This window comes from Lathamus discolor, chromosome 6, assembly GCF_037157495.1.
Source record: "Lathamus discolor isolate bLatDis1 chromosome 6, bLatDis1.hap1, whole genome shotgun sequence".
Taxonomy (NCBI): domain Eukaryota; kingdom Metazoa; phylum Chordata; class Aves; order Psittaciformes; family Psittacidae; genus Lathamus; species Lathamus discolor.
In genome coordinates, this window is record NC_088889.1 from 50,193,149 (window position 1) to 50,212,132 (window position 18,984).

The 18,984-nt window shown below is 41.7% G+C and overlaps 1 protein-coding gene across 7 annotated transcripts in view; it reads left to right on the plus strand.

Annotated features, from left to right (window-relative positions):
* Window positions 1-18,984, plus strand: part of SMOC1 (SPARC related modular calcium binding 1) — a 137,301-nt gene that overhangs the window by 85,101 nt on the left and 33,216 nt on the right. For 5 of the 7 annotated variants that reach the window (XM_065686785.1, XM_065686788.1, XM_065686790.1 and 2 more), the window contains exons 6-7: window positions 2,391-2,480; window positions 7,494-7,574. In XM_065686785.1, coding sequence (XP_065542857.1) covers window positions 2,391-2,480; window positions 7,494-7,574 — 171 coding nt within the window. The remainder of the gene's footprint in view (window positions 1-2,390; window positions 2,481-7,493; window positions 7,575-18,984) is intronic. The other 2 variants (XM_065686787.1, XM_065686786.1) reach the window with 1 other exon arrangement.

Sequence of the window (18,984 nt, forward strand, 5' to 3'; positions counted from 1 at the left end):
GGAAAAATGTGTTTCACAAATTGTAATCGCTTACTGCCTCTGTTCTTCACACTCACACACGAGACTAAAAGAAACCTCCTGAACCTGAAGCATCCCAAGTTCTGCCAGATTTCACATAATGGCTTGGATAAAGTGCTGTGGCTCACATCCACTTCTAATTTTTCTCCATTGTTGGCTTCTGGGTTGCTGCTTTAAATCTGAAAAGCAATACTGTAATTACTTGGTGCAGAAGCATTCATGAGAACAATATGAATAAACTGATCACACTGGTAATTTTTTATGCCCGGTCTCTTCCTATTTTGTGTAACTTCAGAATTATTCACCTTTCCAGTTGTTCTATAAGTATCTTTTGCAGTGCTGGGTTGGTTTCTCAATCTGTAAAGCCAACAATGCTGAATACATACTGCTCACTGCTTCGTTACAGTGTGAAGTGTCATCTTAAACAAATAACAAGCCTTAGTTGTGGTTTCTGGGATCTTGCAGAAGCAGAGCAGCCTATTTTGACAAAAAAAAAACAAACCACCCCCAACAAACCCAAACAAAAAACCAGCAGCTTTTATTTAAAGATTTCTTTAAATGGCAAAATCTTCATTCTTGTGAATTAAGCAGAATTGGGGATTTTATTTTATTATTTTTTTTCCTGAGAAATCAGTTGTTCTAACTTTTAAAGAAAAATACTGCTTATCCATGTTACTGGTAATACCCAATAACAGGAAAACTCTGAACACGAGTTGACTGGGAAATGGTAAGTATTTTGTCTTCCAGATTTTTTTTTGTTTCCTTGCAGTTAAGCGTAAACCCAAATACAATGAGGAAGAGGGGAAAATGACAACAGGGTGTGTCTTGCTTGTTTCTGTCAACCTCCTTTACTTCAGTGGATCTCTGAGGTTGAAATTGAATTAGCAGCACACTTTTGCTTTCTGTGAATTAGATTACCTACTGTGGAAATGCATAAAATTAATGATCTGTGAAAGAGGTGTTTAGGCTTTTGCTCACTTTATAAAACTGCAAATGCAGGTATGTGTGGAAAAATAGTCTGCAAGCCTCTGTTTTCCATCTCTGCCCTTCTTTCCCCCTTCTAATGGTCTCATACTCTTGTAATTGGAACTAATACAAGGGAAGGCTGAGGGCAGTTATTGCTGCCTCTAGGAGGGGCTGTTCCATGCACCTTTCCTCCAAATGTTGTCTGCCCTGTGCATCTGATAGCCATGGAGATGGTGGGAAGCTTGGCTTTTCTGTCATGGACTCCTCCCTCCAATTGATTTTTGCTGTGTAACTTTGCATTTTAGGTTACTGCCCACTTTGCTGATGTCTAGTGTCATCTTTGTCCATAACATATGCAAAAAGCAGTTGAATCAAACTGTAAGTTTTAAAAGTCACTGTTCTCAAACAAGGGGGAAAAAAGGGCAATTCTAGGCTAATCTCATCTTAGTTTACGTCCCACCACTATTTTATTTTCTAATTTTGCAATGTAACAAAGATTTTCCTTTGCAGTTTATTCCAGCTTAGCTTGCCCCCAGGCAAAAGTTTTGCCTCACTTAATGCTATGCCACTGCTCAAGTGCTGTGTAAAGATACTCCAAGTTAGGGATTGAAAACCAGATCTCTCTGAGTGTGAAGGAAATTAGGCTCAGTCTGAATCCAAGCTGAGGCAGTAGATAATATAATGGACAGGCGAACAAAGCCAAACAGAATGTAAACAACACTTTTCCCTGTGGTCCATGTCTAAATATTGAGATTTATAGTTCCTATGGAATCTCTTCTGGTTTAAACTTTTAATTATGAAAGACTTGTGGTCAGAAGACATGGAGTGCTCTTGCACATGAATGAGAGAAAAGTTCTTTTTCCACGATTTTGCAATTAGAAGACGTTGCCACAGCACTGCAATTAGTGAGCGCCTTGATGCAGGCATTGTAAGAAAAAAGATTAGGTATTGACCATCCCTTCCTAACAGCTCTGCAGTGACTGCTGGTGCCAGGTTCTGCACAGGTAAGTTATAGAAGAAGAGGTTTTCTTTTGAACAAAAAGAATAAAGAGAAATGCACAGTGGGGCAGCAGTCTCCAGACTTCTGCTGTCTCAGGAAATGACCTGTGTAGGATGTATGACCTGAAACTAAAAAAGTGATTGCGTGATGAGTGCAACAAAGGGCAAGTACCAGGTTATGAGCACCAATGGTTTGGGGAGGGAGAGGGGAGGAAGGGCGGGGGGCTTCTTCTAAGTCTAAGGATATTGCTTGATGCATGCTTGCTATGTAAAATGTTACTGCTGTTAGTATAAACTGTATTCGTTCTGTCTGTCTTCTCTCTCTTCTGGACTTGGCCGGGCCATGTACAAATCCCAATCATTCAACAGTACTGGAGAGTAGATAGTATTTACCTCAATAATGGTAGTTTCTTTTCGATTCTTTTTAACCCTCAATTCAGATGACGGTTCGAAGCCAACACCTACCATGGAAACCCAGCCGATTTTCGATGGAGAAGGTAAGAACATCCCTCAAAATAATAACAAAAAAAGCTACTTCCCTCTCCCTTTTCCCGAGGATTTATGGCTCAAATGCTTTCTTTATCCTGCAAAGCAGAAAAGCCAGTGAATCTCATAAGTTATCCAAATTTCACAGTGCCCTTGGGAGCTCAGGCATTTTCCCTAATCCTTTTACATCCTCCCTTCTTCCCTGGAATCCAACAATAACACCAGTTGATGAGATTCCCGAGGTAACCTTGGAGGAAAAGGTGTCACAGCAAAATAAATGCGCATCAAGTCAGACATGGCAACTTCCCTAGACTGTCCATATTCTCTTGTTCTCTCCACCCTCATGATACCAGTGCTGGGAGTTTCATAACCTCTGCAGTGCATTACAGCTTCACAAAAGGGAGGGCAGTGCTAAACCACAGCTTGTGAATACTGAGTTGGAAGAAAATTGCTGGGAGGTTTCTTTATTTAACAATTACTTTTATTGACGCACATACTATTTAAGCAAATGAAGTCAGTATCTTGGGCCCACTTAATTCATGGCCCACCAAGGCAGTTTCCTTCTCAAATGGGCTAAGCTTGTGATTGTATTATTTTGGAAAGGGAATACTGGACCTTAGTCCATTGAAAGCCTTGAAACAAGGATAAAAAGGCTGTCATCACAGAGGGCTCAAGCCTTTTGCACATACAAAAATAAATACCAGTGGGGAATAGTGGTCCTTGGGTAGTAAATGGGCTGCTTATGCCTTGCATATTACTTAGAAGTAGTGCAAGTTTTCTACAGCTTTCAATCCACAACCATTATGGTCAAGCTATGGGCTGAAGCCTGAACCGCTCTGTGACCCAGCTGAATCTGTGGACCAGAAGGCAGTGAAGGAAAACCTATGACTTTTCATACCTGACTGTTGTATTTGAAACTTTTTTTAAACTGGGTCAAAGTCAGAAATGGGGACTACTGAACAAAAGTAGGTGGTGCTGCTGCCTACTCTTACTTTCTTGTAAAAACAGGTGATGGGGTGGGGGGTTTTGTTGCTAAAATAAGCTTATTTAATGGCAAGATGCTGTAGTCCTGTCACTTCCATTTAGTGACTGTAGGTTTGTAAGAATCTTCTTGTGAGCTTTGAGAAACAAAGCAAAGCCCTCAGAGCAAAAAGCATTTTAAAATAAACAAAGGAGACTGAAGCCATGCTATCTCTTGTTTATATCAAAAGGCAGTTCCTCCTGGCAGCAAGCTGATGTTGTATTAAATTGCTGTTTGTAATCACAAACTTCTGGTCTTTAAGTTTTCCCCTGAGAGGGTGCCCATAGGTATCCAAAGGAAAGAATGCACCAGTAAAACACAGGAGTGAGCTCATCTGGTGAATACAGCCTGTTCGCAAGCTCCTTCTTAGGAGAGACTTTACATTTTGGTCATTCACACAGAACTGGGCAAAGTTCTTGAGAAATGGTGCAGTGAACAGATCTTTTCTGGCCCTTCTGGTGACAGCAGAGTCAGAAAAAAAGTCATCTTATCTTCTGTGAAAAACATTTTCAATCAAAAAGCTTTGCATTGATTTGTAAGTGAAATCAAGTCTGATAAATGGACTTGGACTGTATGATGAAAGATTGCCTCTCACAAATCTTGCAATATATTATGCAAGACCGTATCTCCTAGACTTCTAGAGAGAATGACTAATGCGATGGCTTCCTGTTGTTTCACCAGTGTCCCTCATGACTTGGGAGAAGAGAATATGACAGGCAGATTAAGCTATGCACCAGTGAATAACCTCTGTTAAGTTTGTCACTCTGTATTTTTGTCATCCCTGTTGGTTGAATAGGACTAACTAGTTTTCAGTGTTGGTTGTAGCAATAAGAACAAAAAAATTCATTCTGGGTCTGAAGAAAAGTTTGTGTAATCTACTACCTTTAAGCATACTGTCCTCAATAGTGACTTAAAGTGGGTACATCAGGAAAAGCGTAAGTGTATGGCATGGGGAAGACTTAAAGGTGGCCTAATAGCAGCCTTCCAATATCTACAGTGAAGTTTATTAATAAGAGGGAGCGGGGATTTTCACAGTAATGCATGATGTGAGACAGCGATCATAAATTGAAACAAAATGGTTGACTGGATCTAAGGAAAAACTTAGTCACCATGAGGACAAGAAGGCGGTAGAACAGATTGTCCAGAGAGGTGAAACTCTGTCCTTCCTTTCTGTGTCAGTTAAAGGCATGAGCAACCTGGTCTGCTCTTATAGCTGACCCTGTCTGGAGCAGAAGGTTGGACTGGATGCTTCAGGGTGTCATCCTGAAAGAATCCCTTTGTTCTATCTCAGCAAACATGTCATGGTATTTCAGTAGCATGCTCTCCCAGTGTCTTGGGTAGGTCTTCCTGAGGAATGGCTTGTACTTGGTGTCTGACACATCTGACGGCATAAAAGGACAGAACAGTTGTCCATCCACATGTCAGGTGTATAGATGCTCAAAGGAGTTAAAGACAAAATCCCATTTAATTTCAGTGGGTTTGAGACCTGCTGGGCTTCTGAAAACCTGTGCATTCGAAGTCAGGCAACCAGGATGGTAGGAACGTGAATGGACAATAAAAATGTGGAATTTCTTTTCGTGCTTCATTTTTGGGTGTCTACTTTCAATCCACAAGGGGCTGAATTTTTTCAAAGAGCATTACATACATTCAGCTGCCTCTGAAATATGCGATACCTCTTGGATGTCAGCATCTCCAAGGTGAAGGTTCACCTTTCTCATGTTTTCACCTACATTAGAGGGTAATGAAAATTCACATTTCAGATATAATTTCCCCTCCCACTCCCTACCGTACTCCCTGAGGGCATAACAGAGCAGTGCCAGAGATAATGTAAATCAGATAACTTAAACTCTCCTGTCCAAGGCTTGAACCATAAAGCAGCCATCTCTTTAAAAATTATTTCACTTCATTACAATGCAGATCTTGGTGATGTTTATAGTGACTCTCCTCTTAAGACAAGATTTTTCTTTGCAGTATTTTATTAATGGTCCTTGCTATAGTTTGAATTAAAAAAGTTTCATTCCCTCCTGCACTTCTAGGCTTTGTTTTCTTTTCATCCACCCTCTATTTAGTTTCAATCTGTAAGTTGTTTTTGTTTCCTAAAGAATAAATTCAAATATCTTCTTTTTTTCTAAACTTTACCTTTTAACTCAGTGGGAATCTACTCTTTCCACAGATCTGTTGCTCAGAGGAGTCTATGTTGCTTACATGTATTCCAGAAATTCTTTGGCCTCTTTGACTTTAGTTGTCCTTCCTTTTTCCACTGTAGACATAAGCAGTCTGTATAGTGCAGAGTCAGAGCTAAATTTCACCCCAGATTTAGGAGGTTTGATCTATTATTTTTGGTTTATGGACTTTTTCTACTTTTGCGCTTCTCCCCTTCCTACATCTCACCCAGTGTTTAATCTGACATAGTTCTTCCCTCAAAAGGCCCAAAGTATATAGGTATATATATTTATAGGAGTGCATCATGACTAAGTGATGATAAAATAGTGTAGTGGAACCTGCAGATAAGGCAGTCTTTGTTAAGCAAGCTTTTACTACAGCTGGATTATCAATGTCAAACCTATACTTTCATATGAAAAAATGCCCTAAACATGATTTCAGTAATGCCTATAATGAATGTAGCTGAAAACATTTAGGAAAGAAAAATCCCCTTTCATTTTCCTTCATGCTTTTGTAATGTATAATCGGTTTCTCTTGTAGTCAGCTAGCTTTTCCCTGGCAGATCAGATCCATGTAAATGTCACAAAGGAGCAGGAAAACCCTTGTAAAAACTTCTTAGAGGGACTTCAGACAAACTTCAGGATCTAGTATTTAAGGCATGCTGTTGTGGAAACTGAAAAAGTTTCAGAAGATACCAGTTCTCAAAATGTCTTTCTTTAGGAAAGACTTTCCTTTAGGAGCTCTAGCCCATGGTATTGAGTACTGCTTTGCTTGGTTCTAATCAAATGCTGATTTTGTGTCATTTCTGCAGCTTAGGGCAGGTTCTGTGTTTTGAAGTAGATTGTAACACTTCAGAGGAGGTGCTCTAAGCACTTTTTTTCCGCAAATATATGTTTGGATATCGTGGTTGTAGTGCATCAGATATGCTTTTCTAACCAGAACTTGTTTCTTTAACAGACTTCCTTTCATGTCTTTCCAGAAATATCTTCATTTCTCTGCCTATTACTTCAGATTTTGTTCTTGCTTGTTTTAGGGAACTGACTGTGGTCAGCTCTTCTTGAGCTGTTAAGGTGATATTTAAGGTCTCAATTGACTTTTTTAATCAGTATATACTGAAAACCAATATATACTATAGCACACAATATAACCTTTGAGATCTGTGAGACTTAAGGGGAAAGGCTTTAGACTTGAGAACTTAAGAGGTGGGGGGTGGAGGGGAGGTACTGTCTGGAATGGGAAGATAATGAGATAACCTTGTAGAAGATTAACAAATGTTGGTTTGTAAGAGGTGGAAGACCTCACTAGGGAATAAGCCAATCTCTATGAAGATGATGGATCAGTTAAGGCATGATTGTAGCAAGCATCTTATCCTCTTTGAAGAGAAGCTGAGAGGGTTTGGGTTGTTTGGCCTTCAAGAAGAGAAGGCTTCAGGGAGACCATAGAGCAGCCTTGCAGTACCTAAAGGGGGCCTACAGGAAAGGTAAGGAGGGAGTTTTTACAAGGGCAGGTAGTGACAGGACAAGGGGTAATGGCTTTAAACTGAAAGAGTGTAGATTTAGATTAGATATAAGGAAGAAATCCTTTACTGCAAAGGTGGTGAGACACTGGCACAGGTTGCTCAGAGAAGCTGTGGATGCCCCATCCCTGGCAGTGTTTGAGGCCAGGTTGGATGGGGCTTTGAGCAACCTGGTCTAGTGGAAAGTGTCTCTGCTCATGGCAGGGGGTTGGAACTAGATGAGCTTTAAGGTCCCTTCCAACCCAAACTGTTCTATGAGTAATGACCATGTATATTTACTAGTTGCTGTAGATTTTTTAAGTCTGTTATTTTTTTCTCTTTCAGAAATCACAGCACCCACCCTTTGGATTAAGCACTTGGTCATCAAAGATTCCAAATTGAACAGCTCCAATATAAGGAATTCAGGTAATGGTCTAATGAAGAAAAAAATTTTCTTTCAAATAGGCTGCAGTCCCTCACAGTCTCGTCTTGTTTCACTCTTCTTTCATTGTACCTGTCCTGCTGCTTTGCAGTGTTGTAGGGTTTCAAGTGCAGGCTGTAAGAGAATTTCAGATAGTGTCCTTTTTTGTGTCCAGAAGGCCACAGTCGATGTGTGATGAAATATGTTTGTGTTTCCCCAGACCCTATCTGGGGAACCTCTGGTTTCTTCATCTGTTGATTCATCCCAGCCAGCTGTCATCTTTATTCTGTTTGCTGTTCAGCAGTCTTTCACGGATGTACGAACTGATGCATTTGGCTCTGAGTTTTGAGCTGTGGTTTTGGTCTGAGCAGTTGAGAAATTACAGTGAGGGGCTTCTTTTCTAGCAATTTCATGATTCTTCTGTGTGGGGGATATTTTTTGATAGAGAAAAGATTGGATTATTTCACAACTTGCAAGTAGGTTATTTATGTTTGGATCTAAGTAAATACTGAAATTATTTTTGTGGGTAATAGGGTGGGTAAGAGAAGACCCAGGCATAAAAAAACAGCAAAGAAAAAATTATGACCATGTGTGGGAAAAGGGGTGGCAGGAAGATGTGAAGGTAAGATGTAAAACTTGAGATTGGAGATGAGAGTGAAACTGTGTGGAGTCACTGAAATCACTAGAAACTGGAATAATCTGAAGAGGGAAGTTAGGGATTCTTGATGAGGATGGTTTCTGTCTGATGTATTTTAACTGAAGTGGGGGAAAGAAAAAAGGTAGATGGAATATCAAAAGAAGAAAATTGCCTTAAGCCGTGGGTTTACTTTTAAGGAGCTGCTACTATTGCATATATTTTATGAAACAATATATGCCTAGAGCAGCTGTTGGGAATAACTCCAGTCCCCAGAACAGATAAATTGGGATAACTTGAAGTACTTCATCACCTGATATGTCTGGATTAGCCAGAGAGCATTCATAGTGCTCAGCAGTACCCTTAACCTTCCCAACTGCAAGGGTGAAATCAGTGCTAGGTTAGGTGAGAATATTTTTGCTGCAGAGTGTAGAACTGCTCTTCACAGAAGCACATCCATCATTGGCCAGACCCCAGTTTTAGCAACAGTCTTCTTTTGCCTCACTTCCTGACGCTTTTTGCAGCAGGGTGGTCCATGTAGAAACTGCCAGTGGAAATCATCCAGAAGCTTCAGATGATGTAGGCGTATCAGCATTCTTTTTTAAGGGTGTATTTCATGGTAGAGCAAATGCAGCTTATGTTTTGTGAGCTGCTGGGACAATAGTGCACTTGAAGGTGACAGTTTAATATTAAAATCCCATGTAATGGGTCCTACCTGTCTTGTAGACCATTCTTTCTCATGCAGCAAACTGGTAGCTGTGATGGACTGAAGAGTTCTTAGATCTGGGTTCTAGGAAGCTGGAAAGGGACTTGGGAGCAGGAGGGTCTTTTACTTGCAAGCCTGCCTCCCACCCTTTCTTGGCTTGACAGTGCCAAAGCAGGCTGGCTTTCACATTGTAAAGTCAATTGGTTAGGGCTGGTGTTTAGTCATGAAGCTGCCTGATGTAAGCCAGGTATTTTGTTTATTGAAGAGTTCCTTTTCGGAGTTTATTTTTGTCCACAATTTTTTTTTTCCAATTGGTTCTGATGTAATTTATGTCATTCCATCAAGATTGTTATGAGTGCATGCTGCAGATCAAAAGAAATGATCTTCTGGAAGATTCAGGAGTTCCATAAGAGGTTGTTTCTACAGTAATCTCAAAGGAGATGTGTGGCCTTACTGACTGCCCTGACAGACACTTATTTGCTGTATGATCTCATTAAGAGACTGGGTTGCAAATTGTATCCCCCAGTTTCCACGTTAGGCCCTACAAATGAACAGCCATCTCTGCTTCTTACGTCAAATTACTGATATCAAGAAATGCTGTCTAGGGCTATGGTTTATCTGATATTAGGTATGGACTGCTTTAGTCTGTTTCTTTCGACCAGTGAAGCCTAGTACCCTTGTTTGGTATCTCTCATTCCTTTTATCCCTTGTCATGTACGTAGGGCAGGTGGGATTGAACAACAAAGAGTTGGGAGGATGATTATAATTTAGAATCAGGTTCTTCAAATGTCTTCAAGTCTGTCTTGGCTGAAGATGATGAAAGAGTTGTCATGAAATGGGCATGCAAAATTAGGGGATGTTTTTAATTGCTTTTGGCTGTTGTCAGCTTGAAATATTAATGCTCAGCAGATTTCTGATTTTTTATTTATTTTTCAAGGGTTAAGGTAAGTTTTACAAGCACAAGGTTGGATGTTTGAGTTTGGTGTTCACTCAGCTACATTGTCACTCTGAGCTTACACTTACTGTCTTGAGGCAGATACAGCCTGGTATCCTCTTGCAACAATTTAGTTGGGATGATTGTCATTAGAGAAAAGATCTAGTGGATCATCTAATCTACTGCTTTAGGGCTAGTGAATGTGCTGTGTGAAGAGCAGCATTTTCTAGTGTAGCATAAATGCCTTAGGCAATAAAGGTTTCGCCTCTTCCCATAGGAAGCTTCTCTGCTGTCTGAACTTAATCCCAGGATTTTTCTTTTTGCAATATCCAGCCTAGCTCTTCTTTTATTTGTGTTCTTTTTCATTAGTCTTGAGTTCTTGAAAGCCTGCCCTATTCCTTGGAGTTTGTATACTGTAACACTTCACCCTGATCTCTCTCCCTGCAGTGGTTAAATAGCCCTGTCCTTTGCAGTGAAGTCCAGCAGATACTGCTGTCAGAGGGCATGTCCTGCTCTCTAATCAGCACAGACACTGGGTGTCTTGGAAAGCTAGCATCATCACTATATCAGTCATGAGGAGAATTTAAGAATTGCTATACAAATATAAATAGGCTCTATGATTTGCTGTCATTGTCTCTAGTTAATGTTAGTCAGGTAGCTGACCATTTCAGAGCTGGTGATACTCCACGTTGCATATGCAGCCTGTATCTCGAGGAGCTGCATTTGAAATCTGAGTGTTCCACATTCCGTGTAGTATTAACAAACAGAACAGGTTCTCTTTAAACAGTCCTCACTTTTGGAGTGTGTATGTTTTGCTTGGCATGTGTAAATGCTAATTAAGGCTAGGGATCAGGAAAAGCAGAATGACTGTAGCCTGGTGATTAGAGCATTTGACTGACAATATATATTTCTCCAGGCATTCTGCCAGTGAATTTTTCTATGCTAAGTAAAGCAGCATTGCTGGGAGGGATTGCTAGTGCTCTTCACCAGCCCACCTTAAAAAATGAAGTGACAGCTAGATCCCTTTCTCAGTAGGGTGAGACGCAGGTTCAAATCTTCTCAGACAGAGGCAGGAACCAAAATATGAACATGCTCTAACATCTGGACTGTTGAGCAGCTGAGAAGTGATTGTTTTTCTGCACTTACAAACAAAGTCATCTGCCTTTAGCCCCGAAGTCAGTTTTTCTTTTTGGGGGCAAGTGAAAGATCTAGATCAACACAGTATTTTTTGACAGGAGCATTTTTGTTGTTTGTTTTGAATTGATTTTCACCTTCCCCAAACATGCGCACCCATGTGTGCACACACGTGGATACCCCAGACTAAGCCTGTTGTTTAGCACCACCCTCTGTAATGTGTGAATTGTTTTTAACACTGCCAGCGCAGGAGGTGATACAGATGGGACCTTCCCAATGGCCATTTTCTAATCAGCATTGCTGGGAACTGTCTTCTTATTCCGTCTTTACTCTTTCAGCTTCCTACTTTCCTACCTCCTCCCCCCGGGCTATTCCAGCCTGCAACAGCCTGAATGATTACTTTTTTATGGCTCTTAATCTAGGGAAATACCTGATAAAGTATCCCACTTCCAATAAAATAAATCTAATGATTGCCTGTTTGGGAGCATCCCCTCTCCAGTGAGGAATCTGTGGTTGTTCCTCATTTCCAGAGTTGGGTTATCTCCAGATCCATTTGTGCTACTTAGTGATTTGGTTTTAGTTAGCAAGAGATTCCAGCCTGTATCCAGCTTACCCCGACAGCCTTTAAGAAAACCACAGAGTGATGTAATGAGCTCGTGCATGGAAAAATAAACAGCTCCAGAGAAACCAGCAGTAGCAGCCTCAAGTAAGCATTCCGAAGTCACTAGGGTTTTGAACATGACGTTATTTGAAAGGGAAAATGAGTAATACATTAGCATTAGCAGCTGAAGACAGGTTTGTCTGTGCTTAAATTAAAAAAAAAAAAAAAACACCACAAAAATCCCATAGCTGTTTATTTCAAAATCTTGCGTGTTGAATGGGTCCAGCTCCATGTGCCCTATTCTGTTGAGCTCTGGTACCCAAGCATCATGCATGCATCTCATGATAGCTTTCAGGTGATAAGAGCTTTCTGCTGTCAGGAGCTCTCAGTGGACAGAGTATAACTGTACATGAGCTTTGAGAACAAGAATGGTGGTAAATTCATATTACTTTTTGTTAATTTAATTCATTTGGTGCCCAAACATTAGGGATTGTCAAAGGGAGAAAGAGCTTGAAAGCTCCATATCTATATATACTTTTGCAAGAAGCAGAAGCACACCCTGCCATCCACCCCAAAGGAAGTCTATGTACTCTTGGGTGCAGTTTGTCTCCAGAGTGCACAGTAAGGTGGATGTGATTAGATCAAGAGTACTACCAGGACCTGGCTTTTCTGGTTTGTCTGTGTTCTTTCCCTAAGTTTTATGGCAAGAAAACCCTCAGTTCCTCCTGAGTGCCCTTAAAAAGGATATATGGCAATTTTGGTGTGATACTTTTGCTATTTTTCTACCAAAAATAGCCAAGGTTAGACAAAAGTTTGATTTGTTATTTGGACTTTTCCTTTTTAGTAGTGAGGACTAACCCACAAGGAGCTTGGATACCTGTATTGTTCTCCAGAGTGGGGAGACAGTGTACCCATTTGTGTTGAATGTGTAGTTATTTGGAGTCAGAGCAAATTTAATTGTGCCTTAGAAACATGGGGGCCATTTCTCACCTGTCTTTATCCTGTCTTCTCAGCCTTAGCTGTCATGTCCTACTGTTGGCATACAGCTTTCCCCGGTTCGCTTAAAGATGTGTGAGACCATGGGCTTCTGCTTCTCCTTCTACTTTTTTCCTGCTTTCTGTCTAAAGTAATTGTGTTAGTTCCAAACTGGCTGGCTGTCTCTCCATGCCAGCTGTGTTAAGGCTAACGTCCAAATGTCTGTTGTAGGTTCTTCCCCAAAATCTGTGGCTAATTAGTGTTAGGAGACCGAGTGGAAGAGATGGGTGGAAGCAGAAGTTGATCTTGCTTGAGCAGGAAAGCAAGTTGAGAAGGGGAGGCAGCCAGGCACAGCTGTGCTTTGTGACTTCTGAATAAGGTTTTACAGTAGCATTATAATTGTAGAATTTTGGTCCCTGGGAATGACATCCTAATGCTACTGCAGTCCTTGGTGAATATTTTGGTGCTTCGGTATCCTCTGGGCGTAAGACCTGGGAGTAGTGGCTTTTGAACTTCCCCATAGCTGAAGTTGGAAAAAAGATACATCAGTGATAATGTTGTCAAGAACAAGAGTTTGTGGGAGGGCACCAATGAGTCAGAAAACTTTTGCCTTTTCTACTTTTCTACTATCCTGTATTAATGTGTCCTTCTTGGCTATTGTCCTGCATCTTGAGTCAGTGCATCCTAACATAGTGCTCCTGTGACCTGTCAAAACTGTTGGGCTAAAATCTGTTGCTTTACTGTCCCACCTACCATAATTACTTATCTTGAGACCCTTGTATTAGTTCTCCCACTCATTCTTTTTGTGAGAGTTTGTTTGGTTTTGAATTAGTTTTAGTTTAGGTTCTGGCTTGATCTCAAATGAAGCAATCTCAAATAAAGTAATCTCAAGAGAAGCCCCTGTTGAGTATGATATGAAAACTTACTAATTCCATTACATTTTCACAGCAAATCCCTATGCTTTTCTCTGCTGAATTCCTGCTTCCTTGCAAGCCAAAATGTGATGTTTCTCCCTTACTTTCTATCTATCCCTCCTTTCCCTCTGGCTTCATCTCTGGTTCAATCACCCCTTCCTGTCTTGCCTGCTGCTTGGGAGGCCTCTGTCTGTTCCTCTTTCCTTGAAGTTCTTAGAAGGTATGATATATGGGCTGACCAAGTGTGATTCTCCCACAGTCTCAGTGTAACAGGTATGGCGAAGAAGGGAGAGCAAAAGCAGGGAGAATGGAAGGATCTAGGACCAGGACCCTTCCTAGCCAGCAAACAAAGTCATAAATAACATGCCACTGGGGACCAGTTAATCTGCTCTATGAAAAGGTGCAAAGTATACAAGTGGGAAAAATAACATTGTATAATAATCGGCATGCAACCATAGGTGTTAAACCATATGCAGCTAGGCAAATAAATGAAGCTCCCCCTGAGTGCTGTGTGATAAATCATTCCCAAAGAATTCAGTCACTCCCCCCTCCTTATCCCCCAAAGAAAGAAAACAAATTACTCTAGACATGGAGCCATAACTGCTGCTCTACAGCTGCCAGTTAAGGCAAGTGGACAGGGAGCAGTAGGAGAGGGGCAAAGACAGAAGAAGCTGGGGTAGAAGGGGTGGGGTGGGGGTGGGAGAACAACAGCGCATTTAAAACCACCAACGATTCAGAAGGGAATGGAAAGGAAATAAGCTCCAGCACCAGACATTACCTGGACATATAGGTACAAATGGGAGTGGAGAGTTCAACTTTGAGTTTGTTTGCTTTTTAGCAGAAGCTGGCTCATATTGGAGGGGTTGCATTGATTTGCTGAAGTTACTCCTTAGCTGCAAAGTGCTCCTTGCTGTAATAGCGGCATTCAGCACAGGCTTGTATGTAGATCTGCACTTCAGACATCTACTTGAACATATGTTGATGCCTGCAGCTGGACTACACGTATTGACTCACCTTCCTGCCTCTCTTGAAGTGTTCCTGTCAACTGCACAAGCAAGATTATAACATTTCTAAGGTGACACAAATATAAGGAGGAGCTGATCTGCACTCCTAGATTCGCTCTGGGAAAAGTTTAGACTTAGGCTTCTCCTGAAACCAAAAGCCCTGTGAGGGAGCAGAGCTGCATTCCAGAACAGCTGAAAAACCCTCCCTATCCCATGAAGGCTTCCTTCTGGTACCAGGCTTACAGTGAAGAGCTCTGCTTTTGGGAGTCTTGGAGATGGAGTGCATAGATGATAAGGAGGGAAATGTGTGAGACCCTGCAGGAGTATCAGTAGGGCTTTTGGAGTAGCAGCATGGGACAATTGAGGAAAATGTCATATAATCATTTAGCTTGGAAAAGACCCTTAAGATCGAGCACAACCATTAATCTAATGCTGCCAAGTCCACCACTAAACCATGTCCCTAAGCACCATATCTACAATATCTCCAGGGATGGTGACTCCAGCACTTCCCAGGGCAGGCTGTTCCAATGCTTGGCAAACCTTTTGGTGAAGAAATTCTTCCTAATATCCAGTCTAAACCTCCCCTGGTGCAACTTGAGGCCATTTCCCCTCATCCTATTACTTGTTCCCTGAGAGAAGAGACCGACACCTGCTTTGCTACAGCCTCCTCTCAGGTAGCAGTAGAGAGCACTGAGGTCTCATCTGAGCCTTCTTTTCTCCAGTCTAAATAACCCAAGGACATTCCTCTCATCCTACCACTTCTAACTTCGGAAAAGAGACCAGCACCTGTCTTGTTACAACCTTTGTATGCTGTGTTCTCTTTACTTTAAAACTGACGTCAACAGACCCTTGATCTGTGTTGTAAGAGTACTGTGTAAATTTGGGGGGAGCATGGGTAAAAGCTGCCATCCTCATTTTCCATTTCTCTTCATGGTCATTTCATTTTTGCATTTTGCCAGACCACCAAAGTAAGAAAGTGGTCAAGGGGAAGCAGTGAGGTGGATGGCTTAACTTCATGGTTTTCAGGCTGTTGAAAATGTGTGTAAGCAGGTAGAAAGACCTGTTGGTAGAAGGTCCCAAGGGTTGTCTCTGAAGAGCCAGGAAAGAGAGCCCACCTTCAGAGCCAGGCAAAGAGATGGGAGTATGTTTAAAACGCAAGGCAGCATTCAGTCACTTGAGGAAGGAACACCTGAGGGAGGAAGATGTGTTAAGCTGGCTGCCCTCACTCTGGGTGAATGGTGTGTCTTTGGTTTCACTAGTTATATTAATGCAGGGAGGTCTGTGATCCTACTGGTCTCATCAGTCTCCCCTCTCATCTTAAGCTCATTGAACAGGCCCTGATAACACAAAGCTGCAGCTTCTCTCGTGGAGCTGGGCCCCCCAGAATGCATGGGGTCCCACAGCTGGAAGAACTGTTGCCTGCGTAAGCCTGCAATTCAGAAGAATCCTACTGGCAAGAACATTAATCCCAGCTAGTATCACTCTGTTGTCCTTCCCTTGCATGGAAGAGGGCTAACCTCTGTCTCATAACACTAATGGAGTGGGAGCCGTTTCTCTGTTTCGTGGCTGATGTCTGAATCCCATACATTACATAACTGAACTTCCAAAGACGAAGAACGTTTTGCCCAGAGACAGCTGGCTCAAGCTAGATGTCCAAGAGTGAGTGTTAGAACTCCTGTCGGAGGCAATTCCCTCTGCCTCCTCATAAAGTGCTAAATACTACAGGAAAAAGCTGATCTGTCATTACACACAAAGACTCGTCACACTATAAACCTGTCTCTCTTCCCCCCTTTTGCTCACCAGCAGTAGCATAAGAAAAGAATGTTACTGTACTTAGGAAGACCAGTCTGAAATACTTTTTACCTGCCTATCACAGTTTTCAAAAGCTTTCTATTTAATGCCCTATAATTATGCACTTACAATACTGTAAAAAATAGTGTGCCTGTATACTCCAGCCGTAAGAGGTAGGCACGTTCTTCAACAATTGCTGTGCTGGTTGTTCCAAGCACTATTAAAAGCAGGTGTGGAAGTGAAAATAGTTTCCCAATAATGTTAAGGCTCCGGTGGAAATACCTATGGCTTCTCATTTGATTGAATAGCATTCCTCAGTGTGGAAAGCGTGCATGGCGAAAGGAGTATAGGGAAAAATGAATGAATGCGTTCAAAAACAGGTGGCTTATCTCAAAGCTAGATGTGCCACAAGCTAACAGTGCTTAGAAACTATGTGAAATGGAAAAGAGGAGTTAGGGAAGAAAAAATGCAGAATCTGGGTATATTTCTCTCAAAATCACAAAGGGCGATGTCTTAAGGAACTATACTGACATAAAGAAATGAAGAGGTCTGCATTTTGGTGCCAAACTGCCTCTGCTCAGACTGAGGAAACTGTTGTTATGAGGGTACTGCACAGCTACAGCTGTCTTACAGACTGTGGAAGCCAGGTGCGTTAGGAAGATCAGACCCTAAATTTTCGATACTTAAACTAGATCATATCTCTTCAAGATTTTAGGCTGGTTTTGCAAAGAGGTTGTTTCAGTCTGATCTACTGGAGCTTCTCAGTCTTATGTGAGGAGGCTGGAAAAGACCTGAAGAGGTTGCAGTTATTTTTAACCTCCCTGTTTTACCTCAGGGTCACGTCCAGTTATGTGTGTAACCTGTTCCTAATGCAGCGACAGGGATCCCACTGCCTCTTCCAATGAGTGAAGTGTTAATCACCAGGGTTTTTTTTTTTATATCAAACCTGAATCTCTTTTCTGCAAGTAAGCTGACTGCTACTTGAACTACCCATGGGGAGGAAAAGAAATGATCTATGACCATCTCTTTTTATATAACAGCTTTTACGTCTCAGAAGGCTGAATGTCATCCCTAGACTAAACAAATGGAATTCTTTAGCCTTTTCTCATAGATCGTGTTTCTTAGACCTCTGCCTGTTCCCTTTGCTCTCTCCTGCACTCTTGCCAAATGGTCCACCTCTCCCTCAAAGTGCAGTGCCCAGAGCTGGATGCAGGCCTGATTTAAAGGCTCACCAGTCCTTAATGCCTGTTTCTTATGTGAGGCCCTTGTCATTACATCCCACAGTGAGTTTTACCTGGTTTGACTTTTTTTGTTGTTGTCGTTTGCAAAATCATGAAGTTGCAGACTGGTTTGTGGTCTACCTAAGCTCCTTACCATTTTTCTTCCAAGTGTTGCTGTCTTGCTAGTACTTTCCATTCTATGTGTTGGATTTCTCCGTGCTGGTTGTTGTGGTTTCTACTTGTAAGTTGTGATCACAGTGTTTTAAAACCATAAACGAAGATGACTTTTAATTCTTTCCTAAATTCCGGCCTGTAAGTTGGATGTTATGTGCCACTAGTCAAATTGGTCATTTACTTTGATACAAGTCTTTCAATACTAAAGAACTGTTTTACAGAGAACTTTTAAGACTTCTTTTCTTGGGGCATGTTTTTCTTAACCTACGGTGCGGGGCAGCTATCTCATAGTAACTGTATGTAGCCTACATTTTATTCCTTTGAGAATGGCAAAACTTAAAATATATTCTAATGAACTAGAATGTAATGGGAGCTCTGTCTAATTCATTGTGTGTGAACATGTAAATATTTGCTGCCTTTTTTTTTTTTTTTTTCCAGGATGATACTCTGTAGCTATAAAAGAAGTATTATCCTCTGCCATCCTTCAGCTAGTCTGGCTACAGCTGTAAGAGGGCTAGGACTGTGTGACTGACTGCTTGAGAGATGGGGTGGTAGAAAAAGCCCAAGGCCTGCCTGAAAGCCAGTTAGTTAGAATTTCAGGGACAGGTAGCTTTCAGCTTACAAGCTTCAAGACGTGAAGGTGTGGAGCTTTATTCCTGTGTGGTTTGGAAACCTTGTGGAGCAGAGTCCTTTCCTAGCTGGGCAGCACCCAATGCATGTTTTGCACAGCGAGCGCAAGTTTTGCATCAGAAAGCCCCTCAGCAAGTTCACTCTAATCCCTGGGACAGTGGATTAGACTTCAGCTCATCCTCCTTTTTGAGCTAGAGGGTAGATACTGAACAGGCTTCTCATTGTGTAACACGGGTGGGAGTGCAGTGCAGCTTTATCACATTGAGAAGAAGGAAAATGGCAGGGGAAGGATGTGTTCCTGGATAGCTGAAGTTTAATGAGCCACTCAGAACAATGCATTTTTGAAACCGATAAGCCACTTGTTAAACCTTTGCATTGTACTTGTTCAGCAGTGGAACATGTAGTAATCTCTGCTTCCTTTGTAGCCTATGCCTTCAGAAATGGAAGTGAGTGAGTACCAAGGTAAGGCAAGGAATGCTCAGCATGTAATGCAAACTAGCATTGTGTGGGAGCACCTGCAGAGTTTTTCTCTTTACCTTTACATCAGCCAGAATACTCTGGAAGAATCGCAGCCCCAGACAGAGCAGGGTGGAGTGGGTAGCAGTACTGATGACTAACAGAAGTGCAGAGAGATTTATGCTATCCCCATGAGCCGTATTTGTTCAGCTGTTGTGCTCCTAGTAAACACAGGAGGAGTT